The sequence below is a fragment of the Actinia tenebrosa genome, unplaced genomic scaffold (genome assembly GCF_029948245.1).
Source record: "Actinia tenebrosa isolate PJP-AT-01 unplaced genomic scaffold, QUT_ActTen_1.0 PGA_scaffold1__47_contigs__length_23844297, whole genome shotgun sequence".
Taxonomy (NCBI): domain Eukaryota; kingdom Metazoa; phylum Cnidaria; class Anthozoa; order Actiniaria; family Actiniidae; genus Actinia; species Actinia tenebrosa.
The window spans coordinates 6424234-6440702 of NW_028292578.1; the positions used below are offsets into that span (position 1 = coordinate 6424234).

At 37.4% G+C, this 16469-nt stretch overlaps 1 protein-coding gene across 2 annotated transcripts; it reads right to left on the reverse strand.

The window, feature by feature from the left end:
• Positions 1-60: 60 nt before the first annotated feature.
• LOC116304518 (uncharacterized) lies at positions 61-16268 on the reverse strand. 2 transcript variants are annotated; one of them, XM_031714259.2, is made up of 23 exons: positions 15488-16268; positions 14527-14604; positions 14342-14445; positions 14183-14260; positions 14021-14108; positions 13840-13937; positions 13664-13763; positions 13464-13587; positions 13149-13207; positions 12930-13057; positions 12814-12852; positions 12563-12618; positions 12378-12476; positions 12173-12287; positions 11974-12078; positions 11844-11895; positions 11299-11402; positions 9970-10348; positions 9404-9772; positions 9252-9326; positions 1621-9149; positions 1449-1536; positions 61-388 (listed from the first exon to the last, which is right to left on the reverse strand). In XM_031714259.2, exons 2-23 carry the CDS (start codon positions 14540-14542, stop codon positions 138-140), a joined length of 10056 nt encoding a protein of 3351 aa, XP_031570119.2. In that variant the 5' UTR covers positions 14543-14604; positions 15488-16268; the 3' UTR covers positions 61-137. The 2 variants fall into 2 exon arrangements, with proteins under 2 accessions (XP_031570119.2, XP_031570120.2); XM_031714260.2 differs by lacking the exon at positions 15488-16268 and having other exon boundaries at positions 14527-14641.
• Between the last annotated feature and the right edge of the window lie 201 nt (positions 16269-16469).

Sequence of the window (16469 nt, forward strand, 5' to 3'; positions counted from 1 at the left end):
GGAATTTAACAAAAGATTCGTCATTAGTCTCTTTTGTTATATCAACCAACATGGCCTCCTTGTCTTTTGTAATTACATTCTTTTGGAAATGATTGAAAACCAGCAATTGATATTGAAAAACGTCCTCATTTGGATGATCAACTGGAAAATGATTTGTTAGTCTTCTTAGACTTTGAAAATCTCTTGAACATTTTTTTAATGCCACTTTGGGGCACCTTCTTGTCATCATGTTCACAGCTTACTACTTCATCGCTATGGGAGCTGCTGTCTCGGTCCCTGTCGTCTGAAAAACTAAGATTGCTGCTGTAAGACATTTGATTCTCCAGTCTTAGATTTGTTTCGGAACGGGAGGACTCGGAATCGTCAGACTGTGTCAAAGATGTGGGCTCTGCGCACGTGATAATGGAAGTAATAATAACATATAGGTTAGCTGAATATTCTTTGACGAATGATATTTTTTACGATGATATGAACGATATATGGTCAACTCATTTGTAATTATATCATATTATGTTGTACAAACTAAATATTTTTTTGTAATTATAGACACAAAAAAATTATCTTCTCTCCTGGAATTAAAAACGGTGACTTTTTGGGCAAGTCTATGTAAAAGTAAGTCTTAGCAGGTAGATGTTCCCTTCCACCTCCCTAGTGCTAGTTAGTCTCTTCTATGATGGAACATAATTTGCATGTCAAGCAGTGATAGAGTGCACACCATATTTCCGTGAAACAATTATTACCAGCTATTTAGGACTTAGTATTTAGTTATAAACTATTTAGTTGTAGAATTTACTCGGCATGAACCAAACAAAGACGTGCAGAGATAGTGTGCTCACACTAAATCCCGTGAAACAAATACTAATTTTTAGCACTAAATAGTGATAATCAAACAATAGAAAACAAAGGATTCTGTATGAAATAGTACTAATTAGTACTATTTAATGCTCATGGTTTTAGTGCGTGCACTCTATTTCTTCTGTTCCCAATGGTCTGCTCCAGTAATTTCCACTACGTATTTCGACAAAATAGCTGCAATTCATTAGCCGTTATATCTGTTTCACGGATATAATAATGGCTTTTGAATACAGTAATGATAAGATGCGTATACACTTACTTCAATAAAGTTAGTCACCTGAAAAGCTACAGAGCTGAGACCGACAAGGATTATGGATAGATACATTTTACATGTTTCAACCGCTTGATAACTGTTGATGGACTTGAGATCTTCTACCAGTTACGAGTTCACCTCCTCTGAGCATCCTCAACAGATGCAGTTTGTGTCAAACGCTTTATTTGTTGGATATATGTGTTTGAAACATTTCCGATCACATCTTTCTAGGTTTTTGGTGGCTAACTTTATTGAAATAAGTATATAATATGTGTTTCTAGCCAAACTAGCTAATGTCCGGGGTAAAAGATTCCGAACGTATATTTCTGACCATAAATACCTTTAGCTGTAGGGAACATTTGAGATTTACATTGACGTTGAAACTTTCTTTCCTGTAGATGAAAGTTTTCAAGCGATTTTTTCGGCTCCTGATATGTAACAGAAAATATCAGCAATTACAACAGTCAAAGAATTGAATAAACATTTGTGTGTGGAGTATATCTGCTACTTACCGAAGATGGATTGAATGTTTGATCGCTTGACACTCTCCTTACACTTGCACTTTTCGAAGTCGTTAGATGTGGAAGAGAAACCCCAGCATTTGCAATACATTCTCCAGTATCATGAGGCGCCATCACACATTCCAGGTACGACATGGAAGAATCACGTAAATGCTGCTTATCCGTTGATAAGCCAGTTGTGTTCTTGTGTACCGGAAGTTGCGTGATACTTGTTAATTGATCCCGCGTATCCTCAAATTCTGTTTGTAATTTTTTGTAATCGGCTTCCAAGTTTACTAAAGTTTTCTTTGTTTTATAGCTTTCAGCCCTAGCCATCGCTAAATCGTTCTTTAAACGCTTGTTCTCAGCCTTTGAGTTGGAAAGACTTCTTTCGAGTTTACCTCTGTCGCGCTCAAGTCTATTTATTTCTTCCTTTGATGCAGATACTTGTACTTCTAATCTCATTTTCTCTTCGGTTAACGCAGTCATTTCTCTTTCGGCTTTCTTGATAGCCAGCGAGCGGTCGCATATCTTTTGCTTTAGAGAGTTATTCTTCCCGGCGAGTTTTTGCAACTGTGCTTGAAAATCAGAATTTCTATTTTTCATGATAGTCAGTTCATTCTCAAGAATTGTATTTGTACATTTGATTTCAGCCATTTCTCTGTGCATTTTGTTTATTCCTCGATGTCCTTTGGATGTAGAATGCCCAGGGCGTAAGTCCTCAGCCGAAACCCAATCAGAAGAAAAACTTATGTCTTCAAAATCAGTGACCGAGGCAAAAGAGCTATCAGTTAACACGTCACCGCTTGTCAAATCATGATCATTACACAGTGACTCAAAAGTAGGGTTTTCATTGGAACCAGTATTTCGTGCCTTTTGAATTACGTCAAAACGTTGCACTCCCTTGGTGCTACTTCTACACTGACAATCATGTGTACGACACTGACTGCACATCGTCTTGTCACCAGCGCTTTCAGGATTTTTTGCCACGCGATCTTGATCCTTGAAATTTCTCTGTTCTTGGTTTATTTCCTCAGAAAGTATGTGTTTAGATTCGCACGATGTAATACAATTGTCGTCAGTTGTGTTTTCTACACCACTGTCTACTTTTCCGAAAGTGTCAGGGCTCGAAGCTGATAACGGTTTAACTGCACCTTCCGTAGTGTTTTGACATCGATACTTCATCAAATAACCCACTGATTTGATCGGCAATTCAAGAAGAGCTTTGGAATAAGAAGTGTTTGTTTTATTCTCATATTTTGCGCTCTCTGGGGATTTTTTCTGTGTAGGAGATGTGCTGTTACTGTCAGCTTCGTCTTCGGTCGTTCTTGGTGATACTTGAGTACTGCCATCTACTATTTCTCTTATGTTGTAGCTTTTAAGTACCTGATTTTTTTCACGTAGTGCCGACACATCTTGATATAAAGTGGAATTTTCCTCCATTACAATAGCAAGCATACTTTCGAGTTTCTTGTTATTCTCATTCAGGTTTTCAGCTTTTTCATGGTCTTTTTGGCGGGCTGTTCTCATTCTCGTTATTTCTGCCTCCATGGCTAGTTTTACATCCAAGGCGTCCGAAAGCTCAACCTCGAGCTTTGTGTTAATTGTTTTTAGTGTCACCACTTGCTCCTGTATTTCGTTTTTTTCGCTTTGTAAATGTTCTAGTTGTGTTCTAAGCTCGTCATGGTCATCCTTTTCATGCGAGTTGTTTTCCAACTGTCTCGTAGCGAATCTTGCCTTGAGGTTGTTCATTTCTTGTAAAAGTGTTTGCATTTCTTCTTCCATCATTTGTCGCTCTTTCAGAATCTTTGATAGTTTTAATTCAATGTTAGCTTCTTCTTCTGCTTCTTCGTCGCTTTTAAGATCTTGCCCGCTGACTATAATTGTGTCATCTGCTGATGTTTGCTCAGTATCATTTGTGGTGGGTATGTCATCTGAAGTAGTTGCGACAAGTGCTTCTGGTGGATTATGCATTTCATTATCACGTTCATTGTCATGAGACTTCGTGTCTAACTCTTTCCTTGTTGATCTTCTTGTTTCATTTTCATCTAAAATCTCGTTTTTATCATCCTTGTTTTGCATGTTATCGGTTCTGCTATCTTCGAGTTGTTTCATAGTATTTTCATGAGCGTTGTGATCATTTTCGTCCTGATAATCATCACTTTCTTCTGAGCTTCTGGATTCAGACGAAGCGGTGTTTTTTCTGTTTTGCATACTTTTTGTATGTTTTTCTTTCAAAGTCATACATTTCGTTTTTCTTCCTATTCCTACAGAAAAACCTGCTTCCTTTTTCCTCCCGGCTACTTTTCTCCGTTGTCTGCTCATGTTCCAGGATTGTTTCCGTTTTTGAACTCGCTCCAAAAGTTCCTGGTTTTCTTTCCTGAAATGCTCAATCTGCTGTCCCATTGCCTCTTGCACGGTGCTCATCTGTTTGTTTTCGTTTCTGAGTGATCGCAACTCCTGTTCAAGTATCTCTAGTTCTTTCAGCTTGTTTTGGCAGTCAGACAGTTTACCTTTGAGTATTGCTTTTTCTTCTGTCTGTCGCACTAAATCCTTCTCTAGCTCAATGATTAGTCTCTCCGCCTGTATTTGTTTTTCTTTTAGCTCCTCACTGGACGCCTTATACTCCTCTTGTTCTTTGAGTTTTCTTTTTATCGTATTATAATCTCCTCTCGTCATTTCTAATTCTTTCAATAAACTCTGCTTTTCCTCTTCTTGCGAAAGTCGCAGTGTCTTTAACTCTTGTTTCAACTCGAGACTGTATTTCTCCTTCTCCTGCAGTTCTTTCTTTGCTTCTTCATGACTTCGTTTCGTTATTTCAAGTTCTTTTGCAACTTGTTTCTTTTCACGAGTCAAATACAATATGGCTTTTGAACTTGAAGTGTTGACCTCAGATATTTCATTTTCCTTGTCTTCCATTACTGGAACTACTACTTCATTATCATTTTCGATTATAGTTAATTCTCCGATTTGAGTTTCTTTTGTTAGGAATTCAGCCATCTTGGTCGTCTGAGTTTCTGCTTCACTGCGATTCAAACTTAAGCTACAATCGTTCTGTTCCTCTAGCTTTGAAACTCGAGATTTTATTCTTTCCAGAATGACGCGAGAATCATTGAGCTTATCAAGCAATCGCTTATTTTCTCCAAGTGCCTTAGATAATGATTGCTCTAAGCTCATTTGGGTTTTGGTGAGGTGAGAAGTTTTACTTTCAAGAAGACGTGCTGTTTCACTCTCTAGTAAAAGCTTTTCTTTACTAATTTGTGTGACTGATGCCTTTGCACTGATGGCTGCCATCTCTTCATCCTGTTGCTGCATTTGATAAATGTCGGATTTATTTTTATTTTCAGATAACGTCATACTCGAAGGCTGTGTGGCTTCATCACGATTTTCGTTTTTTTGCGTGCAAATATCAGTGTTTGAATTCTCAGAGCTACCCTGGAAACTGTTTTCCTGCCAGTAAGAATCATTCAAATCCCATCCAACTTCATCACTCAAATCTTGTTTAGTCTGTGGTTGATTTTCAATATGCTTTTCATTTTCTGGGGTCATCGTTAAACTCCTATCTTGACTCTTTATCGTGTCTTGTACCACTGTGTCATTTTCAAAATCCCAACCAATTTCGTTATATTCTGCTGTATTTGTAACACTGTCCTTATCTTTTGTCAAAAATGCTACGTTTTTGGTATTGCTCATTTGATTTTCACTTCCAACCTGCTGGTTGCTACAGTCTATTTTTCTATAAGCAGCTCCAAACTGTTTATTTACAAGTTCCTCTTTTTCTTCTTCTTCTTCTTCTTCTTCTTCTACTGCTTTTGCTTTAATTTTCTTGACTTCATTTGAAGGCTCGCAGTGACTGGCAGTCGATTCGCTTTGGACCAAGTTCCTTTCTTCTTTAATGCTACTGAGTTCTTTCCTTAACCGGCGAATATCCCGCGTCTTGCCTTCCAATTCTTTTGTCTTGCGTTTGATCTCCTTTTCTAGAATAGAACACTTCTTGTTTGTTTCTTCTTGCTGTTTTTCAATCTTGCCTAAATCACCTTGTAAAATGTTTGTATTTTCTCGTAGGCGTTTCAATTCTTCTTCCATTTTACGTTTAGTGTCATCTAGTTTCTTCACTTTTCCTTCCAATTGTTTCTTTTCGGAAGTTACCTGATTCAGTTGTTCTTCAGCATTCTCTTTCCATTCTTGGGCCTTACAGAGTTTTTCATTTAAATATTTGTTTTCTTCAAAAATCTTATGAAGCTCGCTTTGTAGCTGATTGTTCGCCACAAAAGTTTCCTGCAATCTTTTTTCCATCGTTTCTTTACAAATGTGTTGTTCTTGGTTTTGATGGTTCTCAAGCCTTGTCTTTTCATTCAACTGGTCGATTTCACTTTTCATACACTCATTAGAACATTTGAGCTCCAAAAGCTGAATCTCAAGATTGGCTGATCGCTCAATTTTTTCATTGAGCTCAATTTGTAGCAATTTTAGTTCCTGCTTGCTTTGTTCCAGGCCATTTCGTGTCTTTTCCATGTCAATTACAACATTTCTCATCTCAAACTCAGACTTAAGTTTTTCTCCTGAAACACAAACCAATTCTTCCTCTAGTTTTCTTAAAGCTTCGTTTTGTTTTTCTTGTTTCTTAACTGCAGATAGCGTCGTTTCCTCGCTTTGTCGTAGTTTTTTCTCCAGTTGTTGGTTTTTCTCTGTTAACTCTTTTACAGTATCCTCAAAATGCGTACACTTGCCCATTTCTTCCATCTTTTCTTGTAGCTCTGTTCTTGCCTCTCGTGCTTCATCTAAAGCCTTATCTAGCTCGTCCTTCCTCAAACGGATTAAATGAAGTTCATCATGAAGAAGCCCATTTTCAGCATCCTTGTCTAAAAGTTGTTCTTGTAGCCTTTCTATTTCTTTATTAGCCTTTGACAGCATCATTTCAGCAGAGATACTTGAATAATTCTCTAGATCATTACTTTCTTTCAATTTACAGTTCGGATCTGTGTCTCTCACCTCTAGACATCGACTGATACGATATTCCTGTAGCTGTTTTATTTTCAACATTGCTTTTTCCAAGTCTGCTTCGTAAATAGCAATCTTCTGTTCACTATTCCTAATCTTTTGGCGCAGTTCACTGTTTTCTTGTTTAACGGTGTTCATTAGATCCTCGGTGTTTTTGTAGTTTCGTTCGCGGGCACTTTCTTCATATCTCTCGTGAACATCAAAGTCTTCTTTTTTGGTTTTGATCGGAGATGTTCTGAGATGAAGGCGACTTAGGATGGTTTTTGGCGGTTCAGCAGTGATCTTAGAAGTGTTCATCATTTGTCTTCGTAGATGTTCATTGTCATGTTCGAGAGATTTTATATGTTCTGTTTTTGCTTGGCAGTCACATCTCAACTTTTCTGCTTCGTTTATAATTTCGTTGTATTCTTTTTCTAGCGCTTCGTGATATTCTGCCATAGAGTTTATTTCCTTTTGTAGAGTAATAACCGTTTTACCATCTTTATTATCTTTATGTGAATCAATCAGTTTGTTTATTTCTTCTTTTTCTTCCTCGCTACAACAATCATCTATGAAGACCATCTGTAATCCCTCGTTTACCGATACACTTTCCTGGTCTTCTTTTCGACCAGCACTTTTCTCTTTTATTTTCCAGCTACACAGTTCTGACTCTATTCTCTCTAAATCTTGCGCAAGCCTGCTGTTGTCCTGTCGCAGTTTTGCTACCATGTTACGTTCCATTGCAAGCTCCTTTTCAAGTCTTTCAGATTCTTTGCTGTAAAGATCCAGTTCCGTAGAGCTGATGAAAGATTCTTCCCTTCGTTCTAATAATTCATTGCCTAGTTTTGCTTTTCTCCTTTGAAGGGTCTCAATTTGCTCTTGTAAGGATCTTTTTCCTTCTTCAATATGACGTATTCTTTCTTCCATGTCTTTTACTTTGGATTCTTTTTCTCTTGAATGGTGCTCTGCCAACATTTTTTCTTCAGACAATTTTTCGTTTCTTGTCTTCAGTTCCGTGTTTTCCTCCAACAATTTGATGATTTGCATTTCCCGATTGCTGTTTTGGATGGAAGGAATACTTCTCAGATCAAAAACTTTTCTTCTTGAAGGAGACTTGAGGGGTGATTTCGTTGAATTGCTAAAGGCTTTGTTTTGACCTTCTTCTACGACTTCCACTTTATGATAATCTTTTAAAAATGTGTTTTCTCTTAAAGATTTCTCAAGCTCTTCCCTTAGAATAGCCACTTTCCCTTCTAGTACATCATTCTTGTCTTTATTCTCTAGATACAGTTTTCTTATCTGTTCCCAGTTGCCTTTTTCTTCAATGAGCTGAGATTCCAGATTCAGAATGATTTGTTGAGCTTTGCTTAGTTGACCTCTTACATGATAAAGCTCATCTTCAAGATCTTCATATGCAATTTGCAAAATTTTCGATGACTTATTTGACTTTTGAATTTCCAGTGGATTCTTTAACAAAATGGCTTGTTTTTTTATAGTTTTAGTGCTACTGCTATCCAGTTTCGAGCCCTCTTGCTCTCTTTCTTCATCGGATAAACCGACAGTGTCCTTAGTTTTGTCTTTACTTAAAGAAGGAGCATGGAAGTCTTGCATTTCACGTGCTATTTTTGTGATAATTATGTCTTCCTCATCACTATCATCTATGTCGTTTTCAGATAAGCTTGCATTTCCTTTACCATCGGAATCGTCTCCTTCAGTTAATGTGTCATCATCTGGATTGGGCATCAATGAATACATTTCTGTCATACTTGCTAGGCAGTTCTTTAAAACTTGAGAACCTTGTTCAGTACGTTCGGAAACGTGCGAGCCATTTTCACTTTCTCCTCCGCTAGTACTTTCGTATGAAGCTTCCGTCACATCGGAAAGTTCCCCTATTTTTAAACCTCTGTAATCCTCCACGATACTTTGAGCGTTGTTAAAGTGCTCTTTTTGTGGGATAATGCTAGCGGGGTCTGACAAAGTATCAAAGCTCTTTGCGGTTCTTTTTAAATCGCTTTCAAGATTAGCTCGTTCAATCTTGAGGTGAAACATGTTGGACCTAAGCTTATTGACGTAGTCTTTCATGACAATAAGTTCATCTTCAAGTCTTGCTTTTTCTTCCATGGTTGCGAAAAGTTCAGTTTCTAACCTTGATGTATCATCAAATACTTCGTTTATCTCCTGCTCGATGGTTGCCTCAGAGCTCGTTGTGCCAATCTTTTGTTTACTTGGAGATGCTTTCTCGTCCATACCTTTTCCTGGGTTTTCTTTGGTGTCCTGCGCATCGTAGATTCCTTGAGCTTTTGCACCCTGTTTTACGTTCGTATGCCCGCTACTTATTTCTTTTGCAAGGTTTTTTTGGACATCGATTCTGTCTTCTTGAAGGGTTCGTCCTGGTGAAGGTAGGCGATTGAGATGTTTATGCGCCAAGGCTCGACCATCCATGTGCTCAATGACTACCATCGACGCTAGTAGGGCTTTGTCAATCAGTACGTATTTGAAACAGCTTTCTAGAATATTTGCAATGTTCTCGTAGTTTGACCACATTTCGGTGTCTTTAATACCTGTTTGAATTTAGACCTTTAAATGTTAGACTATTGGTAAAGTGGATTTGTTTCAGTGAGGAATGGATGATAATTCGTGTTACTTGTCTACGGTTAACTTACCGATTATGTTGTTCCGTTTGAACATGATAAGTTCGCTGAGTTTCCTGCCAAGGACACCCCACTGCGGTGAATTACCTATTATTAGACAATGTTGATCATTTGTTTAGTATTACATAAACCGTAACATTTGGTCTACGCAGGATAGGGCTTACCTTGACTACAAATTAACTGTTCTCCGAATGCTGTCAATAGAAGATTTGCAACATGTTTCTCCACTCTTTCTTTCGTATGCACTAATTTGGACATAGTTTGCTTTGTATCCACGAGACAACATGGATTGGTTTCGCTCGCAGTCATTTCTTGTGACTTATCTCCTGCTCCTGACACTTCACCATGTTCAGATTTTGTATTACAATTATCTGTCTTTGCGATGTCTTTATTGCCAACCAGTAAACCGAACATTTTCTTAAGACCACCCGTCATGTTTTGAACGTATCTGCTTTGTCTTTTGGTTGGGGATTGGTCACCTTTATCAGGGACATCTCCTGGTTGCTCGGCTTTTGTAATCTTTGGTCTATAGTCTAAAAAAGTTGGGACAACGTCTTAAGTTTTTTTCAAGTATATGAAAAAAATTGTTTGATAAAGTTACTTCACAACAAAGAATGAAAGAAGAAAACATTATGCCAGAAAAAGTTCGACCCAAAGGTCCCATGAATAATCTGAATTAAAGTGGAAGAAATAAAATGTAAAACACCATTTTTAGGAATTGCTTTCGTACCTTTTGAGTTTAGTTTGGAAGCATAATCTTCCTGTTCTTCAAATCCAAGGCATGACTCCAGGAGTTGCAGCATGTATCCCGTATTAAGGAGTATATTCTCTTGGGAACAGGTGGATGTCATATAATCCCTGACCTTAGATGGGAGGTCGCTTTGAGATACTGCCTTAAATACTGCCTCGCTTTGATATACATGATTAAGGAGTTGCATGGACATCAACTCGGCAAGGAATAGGGCCTCTATATCTGGAGCAGTGACTGTGGGAGAGTTGGATACCTTTTGCTTTAAACACGTTAACTCCGACTGCAAACTATGTTTTGCTTCTTTTTCACGCTGTACGCTCTTTGAAAGATTTTGGATCACAGACACTAGAGTATCAGTCTGAAATTAAAAAAAGTCAAATAAAATCGGTTGATACTCCCTCTCACAGTTCCATGCGCCATCTAATAATAATAATAATAATAATAATGGTTTAATCAATAGAATCCACGAGGTGGCTCTTCTCCTATTGATAAAACTATCTAATTTACAATAACATACACACAAGATAAATTTACGATAAACTATGAAGCTATAAAAGAAATTAGACATAATAAGAAATAAGATTGACATAATTACTATTGGATTATTCTAAGCTAGACAATTATTATACATAAATAAAAAGGACAAAAACTGAAGATACTGGGGCTACGCCCACCGCCCCCAAGCAACCACCCCAGGTCGAGATATTCGGGGCAATCTTGAAAGATAGCCGTGTCTTTGCATCAAATGAGACGAAAGGTGAGCTTGCAATGAAAGAAACATATGAATAATAAGCCAGTTCATACTTTAAGAATCGTTTTCAGTGCACATGCTATTTTATCCCGAATTTTATCCCGAATTTCTCACCTTTTGTTTAAGTAACAACAAAAGGGAAGCAAGGGTGACGTGCGCTGCAATTGCGCCGCCCCCGAGTTCGAGTCCTGCCGATCTCGATGTATGTGAGTAGAGTTGTTTCTCTCCTGTACTTCGAGGGCTTTTCTCCGGTTTTCCTCCCTCCTCAAAAATCAATTCTTAAATTCCAATTCGATCTTTTTTCTTCTTCTTTTTCATTCGTATGTCTCGCTTCGATGCAAAGGTACAGCTACCTTTCAAGAACTATGAAACGGACTATTGGTCAAAGGTTTGACGCATGCGTGTGATACTTATGGTCTTGATGCTACAACGCAATAGTGTTAAGCTGCTGGATGCATAAGATTAAGTTTGTTTGCTAGGTTATCTAAGAACGACCAATATTTTATTGGTATTTTGATTGATTCACAGAGTTGATGAAACCATGCATAACTACTTACGTCACTGTTGACTACATGTTCGCTTTCTTCGTATGATGTGACAGCTGTGTTAAGTCGCTGGATTTCTCGTAAGTATTCAAGTTTTTCAAGTTTATGTCTATGGTCTGTAAAATATACAATATTTTAATTATTATCAAAAATTACCAACCCTTAATAGTCGTGATCGTTTGCCCATCCTATTACTAGGTATTTCTATTACTACCTATGAGTTACAATCATCTAGTTTCCAAACTCTGTTTTCCATGTGGGATGCTGAACATGACATTCTTAACTATTTAGACATGCGCCTTGACCATTAGCCTCCTACGCAGACGTTCGTGTACTTGACCATATGTGCTCGTTTTTATTGTTTATTTGTTTGTTTATTCATTCATTCATTCATTTATTTTAAAGTTAGCTTTCAGACTGTATCTATAGTATTTCCTTTTAAGTTTGTGATAAAAATAGGTGGACTATGGGATTTAAAAAATGATAGATTCGTGATGTGTCGTCTCATTCTCATTTAATAAAAATTACTTAAGTCGATCACATCTATTAAAACCCACCTTGATCTTCAAGTTTTTTTGCAAGTCTTTCTGCTAAGACTTTGTAATCCATCTAAAAGGGCGAACAAAAGAAATTAACTTAGTCAAACTATGTCTTGCCTAGGCCAGCTGTATGTGATTCACACTTTACCTCTACATTCAGCCGGGCGACATTGATTATTCTCATTGCTCGAAGTCCAAAGTTTAAACTGCATTTGGTTTCGTTGACCTCACTCAATGACGGGGCAATGCATACCTTTAAGAAAAGGGTTGCAGAATATCTTTAACGTCGTAAGTCTGAATGGCTAATAAGAATAGCTAGCTAAAATATATTTAAAAAATATACATACGATAAAGTTAGTTTTTCCATTATCCCCAAGGCAGTCTTGCAATAGACGTGTAAGTGTTGAGTTTCTGTAGGGAACGTGTCGTTGTTTTCCTCTAGCCAAAGCATGAATCACATTCCTATTAGATATGGCAAAAAAAAAGAAAATTAGGCATAGATCAGGCAGTGTAATCTAAAATACGGTTGAGTGCTTGATTGATTCATCTTACCCTAGCTCTAATAATGAAGTGTTGAGATATTTAGCCTCTGTCAACCGTACTCCTTCGGCCTTGGTCTTCGTAAGACGCTCACTTCCCGCGAGATCACAACTGGAACAAAAGTCAGAATCATATATTTCCTACACTCATTCAAACTATCACTACTTTAAAGTCTGACTTGCATTGTCTATACTTACAGGTTAATTTTCCCTTTTACGATCACATCCCCTTTAAAAGAATGGCTGTCATCCAGCTTTGAGATAATAGGAAAATGTCTTATTAATTATCAAATAAAATGCTTTATTGCTAAAAGTAAGTGTGACTGTAGACTGGTGCAAGTCAATCAACAATCTTGCTGCCCAGGTTTTCCCGGCTATAAATGTGGAAAATACTTTCTATTAGCCGTTCGCTCCTGATATAAACACTTCTCCTTTCAGAATCAAATTACCTCTTTTTCCATGAGCTCCTTTAGGCACTCCCTTTCTCTCTAAAAGGATAATGATGAAGGAATTAAATCTCTTTACGATCAGTATTTGAATAAGTATACAAGGGTGAGATACCTACCCTGTGGTGCGATTTTCTTTCTTGTTTCAGTTCCTTCAAAAGGTTATTTATTGTCTCGTCCACCGCCATAATTGAGTCGTGTACATTTTCGGGAGATGTTGGCGCTAAATCTTCACGAGAAGCTTGCTCTGAAAATAGAATAACGGACTCTCCATAAGCTCAATGTGATCCGAGTTGTCATTTGCCATACGTGGTTATGTGCATATTTTTGATATTTACCCATTGCAATGTGCGCTTTGAGCCTTCTCTCAATGATAAGTTGCATGATGGAATGGGACCTGCAACAAAAAATACGCACTCTTCCTTATTAACCAGACACAACTTGCACCATGTACCATGCACATGATTTACTAAGACTGTCTTCCTTATTAACCAGACACAACTTGTACCATGTACCATGCACATGATTTACTAAGACTGTCTTCCTTATTAACCAGACACAACTTGTACCATGTACCATACACATGATTTACTAAGACTGTCTTCCTTATTAACCAGACACAACTTGTACCATGTACCATGTACTTGATTTACCTGCTGGAATGACGAACCATCTTGGTCTCAGCCATTACCAGTTGTCTTTTTCCATATTCAAGTAAAGCCAGTACGTCGTCGGCTGATTTTACTTCGTTTTGTGTTAGATTGGCTACGTAAACTCCTGATTTAAGAGAAAAAGATTAGGCTAGAGTTACCTGGATACAGTACAAAGTAAAGTTTGGATGTTATTTTTTTACCTTTCTTGGGATGTTCCCGCACTGGGAGCTCAACTGTAAACCTTGGGTTAAGAAGGTCGTAAACTTTCTCCTGGTAAACTTGAAGAAAGGAGCACGTGATCTAAAGAATTCAATTCAGCTTTATAAATCTCTTGTTCAGTTTAAGATTGTCACTAACAGTTGCTATCATTACATACCTTGTAACTGTGTATCGCATCATCCTGTATTCTTTCGAAACAGTGACTCACGACATTTGTAGTTACTCCATCCTCTGATAGCAAGGTATAGGTCTTGCCTACAGTAAAAATGTATTAGTTCTGCTGTTTCCTCTTCAGAATATTCAAATATTCAATATTTAAATAAGAATGTTTAACTTACCTGTGCCTGTTTGCCCATAGGTTAGCAGTGTTCCTTTGTAACCATTAAGAGCTGCATACACAAGAGGTCGTCCCACTTTAAGGTACACCTATTTGATCATTTTAGACCATAATTTTAGTATAGAATATAAGACGATGTTTATTGCTACATATAACGAGATACCTCATAATTGGACGCTTCTGGACCAAAAACACCATCAAAGAAGTAATTAGTTTCTCTTCGCGGATCTAGTACTCGAATCTGAATGACAAGTAAATCAATCATTTACACTACTGTCAGTATTATTTAATTCAAACGTGGATCAAAAATGAATGTGCTTACCAAAGAGTGATCATGGTGTAAAGCTATAGCATTGGTTTCTTTCTTATCCTTTTCTTTGTCAGTGAAGGGACGCACCCGAGCATAGACCTGTATCCTACCTGCTTCTGTAAATTAGCAAAACACCAGGACATTTAGTTGAATAAAACATACGTGTTAGTATATAAAGATGATTGTTTTATGGTTACCTTTGCCTTTTGTCATGACTTATTCGTTGCCATAGCCTGCAAACCGTGATACCTTGTAGACATGCATGAGCGACTGTGCTGGTGTAAAGAAAACGTTCATTCAAATAGCATCATCAGTATAATATTATACAGTACGACACACTCAATTTCCCGTGTATTACGACAGAACAATAGAAATACAAGGTCTGTGAACCGGTTTTGAAATTTTTTTTTTTTTGCTGATGTCAGAGCGAGGAAAGTTTCTCCTTTTCCTTTGTGCGGGTTTCACACTGTAATACACAACTAGCAGTGTAATAACCTTTATATAATGTCCGCATATATTAAACTAGAATACAGTATCGTAGCATCGTTTTCCTTAAGACTGCTGAGTCGAGGAAGTTGCTTCCGCCTATGATTTCGATACTTGTAACAACTAGAAACTAGATTATCATCATCTCAAGCAGAACCAGAGGAACAAATCACAGAAACTGCTGTCCAGGCTCTCTCTATCTCCCTCTATCGATTGTGAAAACCAGTCAAACCCGATCTACGAGAAGCCAATCTGATCACGATATTCGTTCAATTATACTATATTCATATATAATGATCAATAGAACTGAGGATAATAACGTAAGGATAATAACGATTACAACAGTCTAGACCGCTGGACTTAATAGTTGGTTGCTTTAAAACGCCGTATTTTTTTAAGGATATTACATACAGGTAGAGTTTAAAATCTTAGATTTATTCAAATGTATTTTGGTTTTATCAATGTGTGTAGTCAATTTATCACAAAACTTATGTAGCCATATTAGCAACACTCCAGCTAAGTTAAGTTATTGACGTTACTAAGGAAAATTTAATGCGGACAATAAAAATGATCTCATTACACTGGAATTTGAAGTTTTTAGGGTAAACTAATGGAGCATTTGAATTAGCTGTAGAGTAGTATCAAGTTGTTAGTTACCCCTGTAAAACTTACCTCAGTTTGTTACGCACTAGGGAAACCTAGTTCTCTTTCTATTCGACGGTAAATCACATACAATGAAAGATTTTGAAAGTCATTTTCAGTACAAAGACTATCCTCCATTCAACTAGAACTCAGCTAGCAAAGAATAACATTTTTAATTCATAAGCTAACTTACTTAATAATTTAGTGTCGGTAAATATCGGAGAAACATCGGGTGCTCTCCGATCAATCCACTGAAGGAGAATTAGTAAAGAGCATTGAAGCGTGCTACAGGTGATTTCATTGCTACAGCATGGTGGCTGGCTTTGTTCAAAGATTGCACCTTTTGTCTTTCGTAAAATGAATTTTCAGATAAATGGCGGGTACTAAATTGGGTCAGCCAATAGCTGCTTGACTTTCCTTGCTATAGGACAGGTTGAAGATCAAAATGAATGATTAAGAGAATAAAATGAGACAAGCTTCGTATTTTTCCGATACTACATAAACAGATAATCAAGAAATGTTTTTTTTTTAATTAGAAGATCGAACAAATTTATCGATAATTAACAAAATGCAATCCATCGACAAACTGTTAGAACCGACAACTTGAATGGTATATTTTTTGCTAACACATCTTCCGTCAAATTTGCCATCTTTAGGATAAGAGCGGGTTTTTTTCTAACAGGTTATCATTGTTCGTCACCTGTTATTCCAACTGTCCCAATAGAATACATGCATATAGACACGTCAGTTATCTTAAAGTTATCTCTTTGACAAGGTGTTACTTGTTGCACTACCCCCTCGCGAGGCGATGGAAGACGATGGAGCACTTTAATTAACCCCCTCCCCCACCCTTCCCCCCCCCCCCCCAACACTATCACCTATTATTAATTACCTATAATTATAGATTAAATTACTCTCGTAAGCGACCACCTTCGGCTGTAATCACTTTTGATTCGCATGACGTGTTTGTCTGAACTTTCTATGTTTATAAAACAATTTTTGAAAGATATTT